Source organism: Aotus nancymaae, unplaced genomic scaffold, assembly GCF_030222135.1.
Source record: "Aotus nancymaae isolate 86718 unplaced genomic scaffold, 86718_ANA_hifiasm-v0.15.2.pri h1tg000015l_0, whole genome shotgun sequence".
Taxonomy (NCBI): domain Eukaryota; kingdom Metazoa; phylum Chordata; class Mammalia; order Primates; family Aotidae; genus Aotus; species Aotus nancymaae.
The window spans coordinates 17,956,805-17,972,321 of NW_026988426.1; the positions used below are offsets into that span (position 1 = coordinate 17,956,805).

The following is a 15,517-nucleotide window of genomic DNA, read 5'->3' on the forward strand; positions in this document are numbered from 1 at the left end:
GTTGCCCCTGAGAGGAGGGTAAAGGGTCTGCGGGAGGCTTCCAGCCCCCAGGGCGGCTCTCCCTGACAGGTGTGCCTGTGTGCTGCTTGTAGGGTGCTCCTGGCAGAACCTACCTGTCTCCACGGCGACACATCCGGCCGTTTTTCCAGGACGGCCTGTTGGTAAACATTCAGGAATGTTTGTGCTCCTTCAGAGATTTGTAATTAAGAAGAGGCAGAACCCGTTCTTGTCTGGCACCCTCCCCTCCCTACCTCTTGCCCCTCCAGCATCTGGGTCATTTGATTTCACGAGTGGGATTTTCGGCAGCCCAAGATGTGGAGGCTGGAAGTAGGGACCGACTGGACCAGACTGGTGGACGGTGGCGAATTGCTTCACCCGAGGGTGGGGGCTGGGAGTTCCAGGCAGGCCCCCAAGTCCTGGCCACATCTGAAAGCGGACATTTCTTCCCAGGTTGCATTCTTAGCACTTGTCCAAGGTGAAACATTGCAGGTCAGAGGAGCACCCACAGTTCCCGGGGCAGTGGGGGTGGCTGGTTTCAATGGACAATTCCTCTCCTTATCTGGCAGGAAGAGTGAGTGTATGTATATATGTGTGAGTGTGTCTGTTTAAATCTTTGTGCAGCCAAAAACGCATCTCTTCATCCTGAGTGACACATCTCTACACACTGAATAATTCATCTCCCTCTTGGCATTTGTTCCAGAGAGAATCTTGCTGTCCAGATTTCTTGTAAGTTGCATAGCCTTCCATAGGAGCTTCCTTGTTTCCCATGGAAGAGCTCTGGGAGTGAGGATATCAATCAGCTGGCCCTCTGGCATTTCCCCTGTGAATGCATCAAAGAGGAACCAGAATATCAGACCCAAAGTGTCTTTCTCCTCTGCCCTCTCCTTCTAGCTTTGGGTCCTCTTGCCTCCCCCTTCTTTATTGCTCTTGGGTACGATGTCTGTGCTCACTGCAAGTGGGAATCAGCATTGTGCCCTGCGAGGGTATCCACATATCTGTCAGATTACTGATGTTTGGAGCAAACAAATGTATTAAGCTCCGACTTCTCAATGTGTAAGCCTGGAACAATCAGTGGAGTTAATGGTTTTCCAGATAGTGACACATTTTCAGTGTTTCAGTTCTGTCCTCCTAACCCCATCTCCATCCTTACACCCAGCAAGCTCAGTAAATCATTTGTATTAATGATTTTGAAACAATTGCCTTTTTATTAAGCAGCCATGGACTTCCCAGTTCTATTGAATATCCTTGCACTAACACATAGATACCTAAAGGTCTCAAATACGCGAAAGCCCCCATGCCTTTTGCCTGCTTCAGATGTCCCTGTGGTCGGTTTCACCATCTGTACTTCTAACGTGGCTTGCTCCGTATTCCAGATTGTTCTGAGACTCACTTCGTCTTGTTAATGTTTATTAGCAGAGCTCAAGTTTTGGAATCCGGCGGTGGAACTTCAGGTTATACCTCTGGTGTTTACTGACTGCGTGATGTCGAGCATGTTTTCTTATTTGCAAAACAGAGTAAGAGCACCTGCTACCCAGAAAGGGAATCTGAGATACACAACTTGCTTTCTAGGCCTAGAGTTAGCCACTATTACAGTTATGATTCATATATGAACATTGCAAATAAATTAGTTTAAAAAAAAAGAAAACTACACTGAAATCCCTGTATTCAGATAGCATTTTAACGTCTATCTTTCCAGTTTCTTTACGAACTCTTTCTCTTTCTCTCTCTCTCTCTCTCTCTCTCTCTCTCTCTCTCTCTCTCTCTCTCTCTCTCGGTAAAATGTCATATTGTAACAGTATCCTGTCATTTTTATCTTTCAACTATGTTGTTTTTCTCAGAATATATTGAGAGCATCTTCCATGTTAACAAAATAAAGAACACTTCATCTTTTTTGCTTGTTCCTATATATTCATTACATTATTCACCCATTGCACAAATATTTATTGAGCACCAAGTGTGCCAAACACAGGATTCTGTAGCTTGGATGCACCACTGATTAAAATCACTTAAGTAACCTCCAAGGAGGAACTTTGAAAAGTGATGATCCATACATAGAAACGGAGGAGCTGTTGGGAGGGGATGTATCTTCTTGGTTTTCCGGGTTGCAAACTGTCTATTATTAAGATTAGTGGCCGGGCGCGGTGGCTCACGTCTGTAATCCCAGCACTTTGGGAGGCCAAGGCGGGCAGATCACGAGGTCAAGAGATCGAGAACATCCTGGCCAACATGGTGAAAGCCTGTCTCTACTAAAAATTCAAAAATTAGCTAGGCGTGATGGCACTCACCTGTAGTCCCAGCTACTCGAGAGGCTGAGGCAAGAGAATCACTTGAACCCAGGAGGCGGAGGTTGCAGTGGGCTGAGCGCACGCCACTATACTTCAGCCTGGGCAAGAGTGAGACTCAGTCTCAAAAAAAAAAGATTTGTACCTCTGCTGATAGATGGGACTTCTCTGGGCACAGTGCAGGTGGAGGAATGAGGCAGAAAGAAAGATCTCGCTGGTGGCCTAACCATGCCTGTTCCCCCACAGACTGGCCTGTCATCAGCCAGTCACTCCCCATGGAAGGCATGCCTGTGTGTGGAGCTTTCCTTCAGAGTCCCTTTCAAGGCTTTGTTAGATGAGGTGATGTTAGATGAGGCATGGCCCTTGGTCGCTGGTCTTCATTCTCCATAAGGAAGAGGGAACAAACCACTTAACTTTGAGCAAGACACCGAGGGAAGTGGCCTTTTGATTCTGACATCTGGCAGGGCATGGGGGGCAGTGGCAAGTGGTCTGGAGACTTTATCCAGGTCGTTTGGAGCAAGTGCTCCTGAACCAAGTGCATCCTGAGCTGAGGACTCCATCATCTGTGTCTTCCCCATTTTCCCTCCTTCTACTCCAAAACTGTGGCTTAGGAGATGCACTGAAGGTGTCAACTGTTAAGAGAATCTGGTAGCTCCCCACGGGGGCCCTGGAAACCAGCCATCTTGCTTGAAATCCCAGCTTTGTCTTTGACACTGAGAATGTTATTTAGTCTTTCTTAGCCTCAGTTTCTCCTTCTGGTAAATGGAGGTAAGGATAACTAATGATTTTTTTTTTTTTTTTTTTTTTTTGAGACAGAGTTTTGCTCTTGTTGCCCAGACTGGAGTACGGTGGCACAATCTCAGCTCACTGCAACCTCTACCTCCTGGGTTCAAGTGAGTCTCCTGTCAGCCTCCCGAGTAGCTGGGATTACAGGCACCCGCCACCACACCTGGCTAATTTTGTATTTTTAGTAGAGACAGGGTTTTTCCCATGTTGGTCAGCCTGGACTGAAACTCTCGACATCAGGTGATCCACCCGCCTCAGCCTCCCAAAGTACTGGGATTACAGGCATGAGCCACCGTGCCCAGCCTAATGATTTTTAATTCCCCTTTCACACTGGCACCTGTGCCAAAAGTACTCACAAACATGGCCTTATTTAACCCACCCAACAACAGGAGAGTTAGTACTTTCCCATTATACAGATAAGAATACTGAGGCTCAGAGAAGTAAAGTAAGTTGCCTAACTCACACAGCCAATAAGTAATGCTTACTAAACCCTCATTTGTTGTTGTTGGTGGTGGTGGTATTTTAAAGGCAGGGTCTTGCTCTGTTGCCCAGCTTATAGTGGCAGTGGTGCCATCACAGCTCGCTGCAGCCTCCAACCCCTGGGCTCAAGCAGTTCTCCCACCTCAGTCTCCCAAGTAGCTGGGACAACAGGTGCACACCACCATACCCAGCTAATTTAGCGCATAATGTGTTGCACACCACACACCTCTGGCCTCATCCTCTTGGAACCAACAGTCTTCCACAATGCAGCAGTAAATTACTATCAGAAGCTTTTGGGTATTCATTCATTCAACCAAAAGATATTTTTCATAGCCTGCCAGAGCCTGGGTATATGGTGATACATGAACACACCGGGTTCTATCCAGTAGGGGCTCTTTCAGCGCCCCTTTCTTCATGCATTTTTCTTTAAGTTGGATTTGCAGTGGGCTTTAGCGGGCAGGAGAGTGTAAGCCTTATCTTTTTTTAATCTCTTCTTATGTATTCATTACATTATTCACCCATTGTGCAATTTTTTTTTTGGAGACAAAGTTTTATGCCGTCACCCAGGCTGGAGTGCAGTGATGCGATCTCAGCTCACTGCCATCTCCACTTTCCAGGTTCAAGCGATTCTCCTGACTCAGCTTCCTGAGTAGCTGGGATTACAGGCAGCAGCCATCATGCCCAGCTAATTTTGCATTTTTAATAGAGATGGAGTTTTATCACATTGGCCAGGCTGGTCTCAAACTCCTGACCTCAAATGATCCACCCACCTCAGCCTTCCAAAGTGCTGGGATTAGGGCGTGAACCACCACACTGGACCCCATTGCACAAGTATTTATTGAGCACCAATTGTCCTGGACACAGGATTCTGTAGCTTGGTTGCACTATTGATTAAAATCATTTAATCCCCAAGAAGGTTTTTTTTTGGAGGAGGGATGGGGACAGAGTTTTGCTCCTGTTGCCCTGGCTGGAGTGCAATGCTGCAATGTTGGCTTACTGCAACCTCCGCCTCCTGGGTTCAAGTGATTTTCCTGCCTCAGCTTCCCGAGTAGCTGGGATTACAGGCATGCACCACCACGCCCGGCTAGTTTTGTGTTTTTAGTAGAGACAGGGTTTTTCCACATTGGTCAGGCTGGTCTTGAACTCCTGACCTCAGGTGATCTGCCCGCCTCAGCCTCCCAAAGTGCTGAGATCACAAGCATGAGCCACCGTGCCCGGCCCCAAGAAGGAATTTAAAAGGTGGTGATCCATATGCAGCAGCAGGGGAGCTGTTGAGAGGGGCCGTATCTAGCAAGTCTCATTCCTTGGAAGGAAGATCCTGATGAGAAATCCTAGACCCCAGGCCAATCATCTCCCGTCCTGTCCCGTTGTACTTCACTTTGCCAATCTATAGAAAGAATCTGAAGCAGAGCCTTCTGGGCTTCTAGAATTGGGATCGGTTTGGAAGCAGACAGGAGAAGGAGATTGTAGAATATGTATTTTAGGCAGAGGCAGCAACGGGGAGAAACCAAAGTGACTGTCTGGAGGGACCACCCAGGCTGAATCTCATATACCCAGATTCCTGGCTTCCCATACTCTGGCTAAAATACTTAACAAATCATTTGTGATAGTTTTCCAGCACTGATAAGCCTTTGCTAGTTTAATTGAGTGATTTGTTTATTTGATTCAGCTGCTGAGACTTGGTGATTACTACCACTTCACTCCCCACAAGGTGGGGACATAGAGAGTGGTTCTTGCAAAAAGATCATTTTGGCCTGGATTGTCTAGGGAAGCGCTGTTGTGGGTGCAAGCATTTGGGAATCAGCTCAAGAGGAAAATAAATACTACTCATTGGCCAAACTCACAGGGATGGAACATCTGCTATTCTCGATTTTGCGGCAAGCCAGGCTTCCGAAGGGCAAGTGAGCATGACAGATGTGAGACACAGCCAGGATAAAGATTGGAGGTGGGGTTGGCTGAGTGAGTTGCAGTTGGAGAAGCCAAAGAGGGCTGGAGTCCAAGTAGCAAGACTTGACCTTAGACCTTTTTCCTGCAAACCCTCAATTAGAGATGCAGAAATAGAGACCCCAAGAAGTAAGGTGACTTACTCCAGTCACTTCTGAAGGAGTGGCAAAGTTGGGACTAGATTCCCTGCCTCCCCCACAGGGTGATCTCTTCCTGCTGCTGCAGCTACGTGTTCGCCTTCCTGGGAACAAAGGGGACAACAGAGCTGGTGCTGCTGCAGTGCAAAACTTCTGGATCTGTTGGGCCAGCCCAGAAAAGCAAGAAGCCCAGAGAAGCAGCAAGTTGCAGGCGTTTGGGAATTGTAGGCTGATGGAGTCTGTTTCTCCTCTCCCTTGCCAGGTACACCAAACCGCTCACCTTTGCTGACTGCATTAGTGATGAGTTGCCGCTAGGATGGGAAGAGGCATATGACCCACAGGTTGGAGATTACTTCATAGACCACAACACCAGTAAGTTCCTGACGGTCCTCCCTTCCATGTGCCCTCTTTATCCCTCTACTTTCAAGCCCACCCTCCCTCCAAGTCTGGAAGAACCACTTGCAGACTCTTGGAGCCAGATTGTATTTTGTTTTATATAGATTTAGATAGCAATGTCGATGTAGATATAGATAGATAATGTATGCTCATGTAAAAATAACAGTTTAGAAGGGTTTTTAATAGAATCTAAAACTCCTCTCACAATCCATCTCCCCAGTTTTATAGGGGTAGCCATTGCAAACAGTTTCTTGTGTGTCATTTCAGAAATTTTCTAATCATATGTTTGCATGTGTATGTGTATATATGCACATATATACTTACATATTTAAATTTATGGGCATACCTTTTTTTTCCCATAAAAGAAAGATGCATCATTGTCATTGCAGGACCATCTTAGAGCAGCCAGAGCTCTAGCAAGTCCCCCACGGCACGTATGCATATGTGTCCATAGTGGATTGGCAAGTAATGTGTGTGTGTGTGTGTGTGTGTATCTGTGTGTGTGTGTGTATCTGTGTGTGTGTGTGTCTGGCCCATCATACCAGTCAGCCCACCCTCATTTCGTATCTGTGATCCAAGCATTCTGATCCATTACAAAGATTCCAAGTACCTTTGTCTCTGGGACTATGATGGAGGAATGACTTAAGGAGAAGCAGGTGGTCTGACAGGTGGAGGAACCCAGGGAGCAGTCCTCCAGCAGGGGAGACTTGATGTGCGTTTGAGCCTCATCCATTGAGCACCGTCCTGGCCAAGACTATTCTCTGAAATTTGCTGTCCCACTTGTCCATGTGTACAGAGAAAAGGGATTTTTCTGCCTCACTCTCAGCCTTCTGAACTGTAGCATCCTCTTAATCCTCTCAAGCAAGAAGAAAATGGAATGAAATGGGATGTTCTTGGCAAAGTCTGAAGGCTGACACTAGGGCATCAAATCCTAATAGCCTCTGTTTACCAAGCACACACCATCCTGTGCTGGGCATTTGATAGGCATTATCTCTTTTAGTCCTCCCAATTTCTGGTGAGATGTTTGGATGATCATCCCTATGTTCTAAATGGGATTTAGAGTTAATTGACTATTTAAGACTCACAGCTAAAATGCGACAGGGCTAGGATTTGAACTGGTGCTGGAGAATGAAGTACTTCTCCATCCACTTCCTCTTCTGCGTTTCAGTAGCACCCTGGCCGCGCCTCATCGCCCTATATTATTATTATTTTTTTTTTTTTTTTTTTGCAGCTGCCACATGTGACTTTATTTCTGAAGCCCATTTTTTGTATTTTTAGTAGAGACAGGGTTTCACCACGTTGACCAGGATGGTCTCGATCTCTTGACCTTGTGATCCGCCCGCCTCGGCCTCCCAAAGTGCTGGGATTACAGGCGTGAGCCACTGCGCCCGGCCCATCACCCTGTATTATAATAATTTCCCTCTTGTTGCAAGTCTCCTAGAGCAGAGACTGTGTCTAGTTCATCTCTCTAGTCCCAGGCCTTTGCCTGGTAAGGCACATAGTAGGTGTGAACTTAACCTTTGCTAAACAGAAAAGGGCATACGTGCATGAATGCATGAATAAATGGATGCATGAGCAGACTGTTGTTGGCACCAAAGTGTAGAAGAGCTTCTGAGAGACAGCTAATGGCATTAATTGCATTGTTGGGGGTAGCAAAGGTTTTTATTAGCACTCATGATTGCGTACTGGATAATGAGAAGTAAATATGCCTAATTGAGTGTGTATGGGGAATGAGGTTAATGCTTGGAGGGCTGCATGGGATGCTGGGTTAAACACTGATGTGCAGGAGCCCTAATCAGTCTTTTCCTGTTTCTAATTGCTGAGTGCATCCCCCTCATTAAAATCTCATGGCGGGAGTGGGATTTTAAGGTGCTTCTCAGAGCTGTTGGAGAAATGGAAGAAAGGAGTAGCAGGCGATGGCAGAATTCAGTCTTGAGGGAATGAAGGCAGAAATGGGATGTATCGGGGTGGTTAAATGGGGCCATAGTAGGAAGAATTCTATCTGGTAGTTTCACAAGCTGTCAGGCTACTGGTTTTCTCTTGGTTTAAAGGGGTCTCTTTGGATTGGGGGGAGCACCTCAGTAGGTGGAGCCATTGATGCCAATATAGTAGGAATATGACCACCAAGACCTAAGCATTCAGAGCCATGAACTTGGACCAGTTCTGTGTGTGCATTGTTCATGGACTGAAGTTCTCTTAAGTTATAGATACGATAGCGGGCACGGTTGCATTTGTCTATAGTCCCGGGTACTTGGGAGGCTGAGGCAGGAGGATCATTTGAACCCAGGAGTTCAAGGCTAGTCTGGGTAACATAGCAAGGCCTTGTCTCTTTAAAAAAAAAAAAAAAAAAGAGGTATAGGCACAATATAATCAAACAATAATATGCTCCTACAATCACCATGAAACATTCATTTATTGAGCAAATGTTTATTGGCCACCTGTCGGAAGCTTGCAATACATGAGAGTACAAAATGGCAAAGATCCTTGCTCTCGTAGAAATTTCGTTTTGATAGGAGAGACAGAAAATAAATAAGTAGATTATGTAGTATGTTAGAGAATGTTCAGTACACGGAAAAAAGGGGCAAAGTGGGTGGCTGAGGTGTGCTCGGGGTGGCGCAGTAAGGGCCATGGTAATGACGACCAAGAGCACCATTAAATACGGTCTTCAGAAAAGAAAATCTTGTTGAGAAAATGAGATTCGAGCTAAGGCCTGAAGGAGGTGAAAGAGCATTTCAAATAGAAATCATAGTTAGAACAAGAACTCCAAGGTGTGATCACATTTAGCATGGTCAAGGGATAGCCAAGAGGCAAGTGTGCTATAGCATGATGAGTGAGGAGAGGGGGGATGGACAGCAGGGTAGAGGTCAGGCAGTGGTCAGGCAGTGCCCTAAAGTCTTACCTCTTGCTCTGTGTGAGATGGGAGTGAGCCATTGGAGAGTGTTAAACAGATAAGTAACATGATCTGACTTATGTCTTGAAAGGGCCACTCTGACTGCTGTGCTGAGAATACCTCTTACTAGGGCAGGGACTGAGACAAGGAGACTTGTGACAGACAAATGCCACAGTCCAGGCACTCTAGACCAGGGCGGTAGCGGTGGTCAGAATGAAGATTGGCCAGATGCTGGATGCATTTTCTAGGTAGAGACAACAGGATTTCCCAAAAGATTGCATGCAAACTGTAGGAAAAAAAAGTAGAGGTGGGAAGAATAGCTTCTGGGGCTGAGCAACTGGAAGAATGGAATTGCTATCAACCGACTGGAGAAAACTGCAGGAGAGCAGACAAGGAGGAAGAGCACAAGTTCATTTGGACTTGTCGAGATTTTGATGCCTATTACCTATCTGAGAGGAGATGCAGCTTGACATTTTAATATACGAATCTGGAGTTTAGGAAAGAGATCTGGGCTGAACATAAGTATTTGAGAGTTGCTGGCATATAGCTGTATGTAAAGACGTTAAGTTGTTTGTGAATGAAACAGAGAAGAGGACCAGGGAATAAGTCATGGGTCTCCAGACAGCAGAGGGTGGCAAGAAGAAGAAAAGCAGCATTGACTCTGAGAAAGAGTGATCAGAAAGGAGGGAGGGAAACCAGAGTGTCTTGGAAGCCACGTGAAGGAAACATATCAAGCAGAGAATTGCCAACAGTGTTGAATGCTTCTGACAGGGCAAATATAAAGAGGGCCAAGGACTGGGAGCTTTGCAGGGCAGCTTTGGACAAGGACTGGGAGCAAAAGCCTGACTAGAGTGAGTCTAAAAGAAAATGGAGGGGAGGAATTGGAAGCAGCAATGCAGGCAACTCTTTCTTCTTTTCTTTTTTTTAGATGGAATCTCACTCTGTCACCCAGGTTGGAGTGCAGTGGGGCAATCTCAGCTCACTGCAGCCTCCGCCTTTCAGGTTCAAGCAATTCTCCTGCCTCAGCCTCCCTAGTAGCTGGGATTACAGGTGCACACCACCACACCCAGCTAATTTTTGTATTTTTAGTAGAGACAGGGTTTCACCATGTTGGCCAGGCTGGTCTCAAACTCCTAACCTCAGGTGATCCGCCTGCCTTGGCCTCCCAAAGTGCTGGGATTATAGACATGAGCCACCATGCCCAGCCTGCAGACAACTCTTTCTAAAACATAACCCATTTTTATTATTTCATGTCAGTATTCAGTATCCCCACTGATTATCTACACGCGCCATGATTACATGGTTTTTATCAGTGATCAAATTATATGTCTGTTTTCTCTTCATACTGTATCATAAATATCTAGGGGATGCAACATAATCTTCATATTTGTCTATTTTTTTTTTAGACAGAGTCTTACTCTGTCCCCAGGCTGGAGTGCAGTGGCATGATCTTGGCTCACTTGGAACTTCCACCTCCTGGGTTCAAACAATTCTCCTACCTCAGCCTCCTGAGTAGCTGGAATTACAGGCGTGTGCCACCACATCCAGCTAATTTTTGTATTTTTAGTAGATATGGGGTTTTACTGTGTTGACCAGGCCTGTCTCAAACTCCTGACCTCAGGTGATCCACCCACCTGGGCCTCCCAAAGTGCTGGGATTACAGGTGTGAGCCACCATGCCTGGCCCATATTTGTCATTTTTAGCACATCAAAAGGATGTGTTAATACATTTTAACACATAATGGAGGAAGTCCTAACCAGAGAAATCAAGGCAAGAGAAAGAAATGGAAGACATCCAAATAGGAAAAGAAGAAGTCAAAATATCTCTCTTCACTGATGATATGATCTATACCTAGAAAACTCTAAAGATTCTGCCAAAAGGCTTATAGAACTGATAAATGATTTCAGTAAAGTTTCAGGATACAAAATCAATGTAAAAAGAATCAGTAACATTTCTATACACCAATAACGTTAAAACTGAGAACCAAATCAAGAAAACAATCCCATTTACAGTAGCCACATATAAAAAAAAAAAAAAAACCTAGGAATACATCTAGCCAAGGAGGTGAAAGATCTCTATAAGGAGAACTACAAAACACTGCTGAAAGAAATCACAGATGACACAAACAAATGGAAAAACATTCCATGCTCATGGATTGGAAGAATCAATATTATTTAAATGGCCATACTGCATAAAGCAATCTGGAGATTCAATGTTAATCATATCAAACTACCAACATCATTTTTCACAGAATTAGAAAAAACTATTCTAGATTCATTTCAAGCCAAAAAAGAGTCCAAATGGCCAAAGCAATCCTAAGCAAAAAGAACAAAGACAGAGGCATGATATTACCCAACTTCAAACTATACTATAAGGCTGCTGTATCCAAAACAGCATGATACTAGTGCAAAAGAGGGCACACAGACCAATGGAACAGAATAGAGAATCCAGAAATAAAGCCACACACCTGCAGCTATCTGATCTTCAACTAAGTTGACAAAAATAAGCAGTGGGGAAAGGACTCTATGTTCAATAATGGTGTTGGTATAGCTGGGTAGCCATATGCAGAAGAATAAAACTAAACCCCTACTTTTTACCATATACAAAAATTAACTCAAAATGGATTAAAGATTTAAATGTAAGACCTCAAACTATAAGAAGCCTAGAAGAAAACCTAGAAAACACCATTCTGTACATTGGCCTTGGGAAAGAATTTATGATTAAGTCCTCAAAAGCAATTACAGCAAAAACTAAAATGGACAAATGGGACTTATTAAACTAAAAAGCTTCTACACAGCAAAAGAAGCTATCAACAGAGTAAACAGACAATCTATGGAATGGGAGAAAATGTTTGTGAACTATGCATCCAATAAAGGTCTCAATCCAGAATCATAAGGAACTTAAAAAATTCAACGAGCAAAATACAACCCCATTAAAAAGTGAGCAAAAGACATGAACAGGCACTTCCCAAAAGACATAAAAGAGGCTAACAAACATGAAAAAATGCTTCACATCGGTGATCATCAGGGAAATGCAAATCAAAACCATAGTGAGATACCATCTCACACCAGTCAGAATGGCTATTACTAGAAAGTCAAAACACAACAGATGCTGGTGAGGATGTGGTGAAAAGGGAACACTTACATGCTGTCAGTGGAAATGTAAATTAGTTCAGCCTCTATGGAAAGCAATTTGGAGATTTCTCACAGAACTTAGAACTACCATTTGACCCAGCAGTCCTATTACTATGTATATATGCAAAAGGAAAGAAATCATTCTACCAAAAAGACACATGGACTTATATGTTGAGCACAGTACTATTCCTAATAGCAAAGACACAGCATCAATGTTAGTGCCCATCAGCGGTAGTTTGAATAAAGAAAATACGGTACATATATACCATGAAATACTATACAGCTGTTAAAAAGAACAAAATCATGTCCTTTGCTGTAACATGGATGCAGCTGGAGGCCATTATTCTAAGCGAATCAACACAAGAACAATCAAATACCACGTTCTCACTTTTAAGTGGTAGCTAAACAATGGGTACTCATGGACATGAAAGACGGCAGCTGTAGACACTAGGGACTACTAGAGAGGGTAGGGAGAGGGGGGCAAAGGTTGAAAAACTACCAGTTGGGTACTGTGCTCAGTACCCGGGTGACCGGTTCCATCGTATCCCAAACCTCAGCAGCATGCAATACATCCACGTAACAAACATGCACATGTGCCCCCTAATCTAAAATTCAAAAGTTAAAATTTTTTAAAAAGGGAAATATAAAGCACATAATGGAAGTACCATAATGCTCCTATTGCCAGCCTTTTGGGTTGTTTTCATTTATTATTTATTTTCACTAAATAGCACTCAGGGAAGAGTCTTTATGCGTGTTGCTTTCTTTGTGATAATTTCCTGAAGATTCATTTCCAAGTATAGGATTTTTAAGTCAAAGTTATAAATACCTTGGGAGCTTTTAGTATATATTCCTAGATTGGTAAATATTTCCAAAAGATTATATCAGCCTGTATTGCCACAAGCCATAAGGGTCCTGTTTTCCTCAGAGCTTCATCAGTATGGGGCTATCTTCATTTCTTTTGACGCATTTATCATAGGTTTCAGCTCTTACTTCATTGTTTTGAATTTGCACGCCTTTGCATAGTAACAAGGTTGAATGTTCTCCAGATGTTTTTAAGAGAATTGCTTTTGTTGTTGCTGAAGCCCTTGGAAAATGCAGTATTGTTAGCTGCGTGAGTGTGTATGCAGTGTGGAGAAAACAGGTGTGTGGCGAGCGTAGGAAGGGGTGGGTGTATGGAGAGCTGAGGAGTGTGCTGCTGTGTGCTGTATGGAGGATGTGTGTGGAGTGTGTTCGTAGGGAGAGGTTTAGAGCATGGAGCGGAAGAAGTGGAGAAGTGCTTCTCAATGACAACTGCACTAAAGCAGATACAAGTTTGGGAAGTAGCTGCCTTTTGGAGGGAGGGATATGAGGGAGATTTTTTTTTTCTCCACCCTGCCAGGAGATGTTTTATGTAGGAAATTTTATAGTGGGCTGAATTATTAAACTGTATCTATGTATACTTTTAATTAAAAACAAGAACTAAAAAGTAGTGGCCAAGGCGATCTCTAAGGGCCTGCCAGTTATAAAGTTATCTATTTTGGTGAGTTGGACTTAAGCAAGGGTAGTGTCAGCAGAAGGGCTGGGCTGTGGGAGGACCGCCTTAGAGTGTGACAGTTCAGAACTAACAGCATTTAACACAGCTTTTTCTTTTTTTTTCCTTTGAGATAGAGTTTTGCTCTTGTCACCCAGGCTAGAGTACAATGGCATGATCTTGGCTCACTGCAACCTCCACCTCCTGGGTTCAAGCGATTCTCCTGCCTTAGCCTCCTGAGTAGCTGGGATTACAGGCATGCACTACCACACTTGGCTAATTTTTGTATTTTTAGTACAGACAGGGTTTCGCCATATTGATCAGGCTGATCTTGAACTGCTGACCTCAAGTTATCCTCCCGCCTCAGCCTCCTAAAGCGCTGGGATTACACGCATGAACCACTGCACCCAGCCAACACAGCTCTTTAGAACCATGTAAAGAACTTATAAAAGGCCCAGTGCCCCTAAAGGATAATCTTTTCAACAATTGCTGATATAACTTGTATCCATATGGAAAAAAAAAGGCCTCCGCTTCTACCTTTGTCTCACACCATGTGTAAAATTAAACTCAAAATGGACTATAGACCTAAACATAAAAGCTAAAACTATAAAATATCTAGAAGAAAACATCTGAGAAAATCTGCAAGATTTTAAGATGGGCAAAGATTTTTTGGACAAGTTGTAAAAAGCACTAACCAGAAAAGAAAAATTGATAAATTTGGTTTCATCAAATTACAAACCTTTGTTCTTCAACAGACATTATTAAGAAACTAAAAAGACAAGCTACAGATAAGGAGACAATATTGCATCTGCCTAACATATATCTAACAAAGAACCCATATTCCAAGTATGTAAAGAAGTCTTACAACTTAACAATAAGAAGCAACTGGCACACTCACTCATGCCTGTAATCCCAGCACTTCAGGATGCTGAGGTGGAGGGTCACTTGAGCCCAGGAGTTCAAGACCAGCCATAGTGAGACATAAGGCAGCATAGTGAGACTTCATCTCTACAAAAATAAAAATAGAAAATTAGCTGGGCATGGTGGTGCATGCCTGTAGTCCCAGCTACTCGGGAGGCTGAGGCTGGAAGATCACTTCAGCCCAGGAATTCAAGACCAGCCTGGACAGCACAGTGAGACCCCCATGTCAAAAAATAAAACTATAACGAGGTATCATTACATACTCACTATAATGACTAAAATGAAGAAAAAAATAACAATACCAATTGCTAGCAAGGATGTGGAAGAACTAGAATTCTGATATACTGTTGGTGAGAATGTAAAATGGTACAACCAGTTTGGAAAAGTTTGCCAGTTTCTTATGAAATTCGACATATACTTGCCCTCTATAACCCAGCAATTCTACCCCTGGTATTTTTGCCCAAGAGAAATGAAAACGTGCCTACACAAAGACTTAGAGTATTAGTCATAATAATCCCTAACTGGAAGCAAACTAACAATTTATCACAGAGTCAATGTGATATATTCATAGAATAGAATATTATTCAGCAATAACAAGAAATGTACAACAAATACAGCAACAGGAATGAGTCTCAAAAACCTTATGCTCAGTGAAAGAACCGAGGCCCTAAGAGCATATACTGCATGAGTCCATGCATATGAAGTTCTAAAACAGGCAAAATGGGAGACGGGGTGGGTGGAGGAGATTGCCTGGGAGCATCCAAGGGATCATTGGGGTGAAGGAAATATTCTTAGAAATGTAACAAATTGATGCCCATTTCACATTGTAGATCAATTCAGTGGAAATCTCTCAGTTGATTCCAACGTGCAGCCAGTTTGAGAACCAGTTCTGGTGTGAGTTTGTCTGCTGTTTTTGTCTGTTCGTGCACCCATCTATTCTTACTGGTTTACAAAAGAGATCATGAGCCACTGGCTGGGCACGGTGGCTCACGCCTGTAATGGCAGCACTTTGGGAGGCTGAGGCGGGTGGATCACCT

The 15,517-nt window shown here is 43.8% G+C and overlaps 1 protein-coding gene across 4 annotated transcripts in view; it reads left to right on the top strand.

Moving 5' to 3' along the window:
* The window catches only part of WWC1 (WW and C2 domain containing 1), a 182,773-nt gene that overhangs the window by 74,952 nt on the left and 92,304 nt on the right, over positions 1–15,517 (top strand). For 3 of the 4 annotated variants that reach the window (XM_021672218.2, XM_021672219.2, XM_021672220.2), the window contains exon 2: positions 5,892–6,001. In XM_021672218.2, coding sequence (XP_021527893.2) covers positions 5,892–6,001 — 110 coding nt within the window. Of the gene's footprint in view, positions 1–5,891; positions 6,002–15,517 lie in introns of those variants that run through there. The other variant, XM_021672221.2, reaches the window with a different exon arrangement.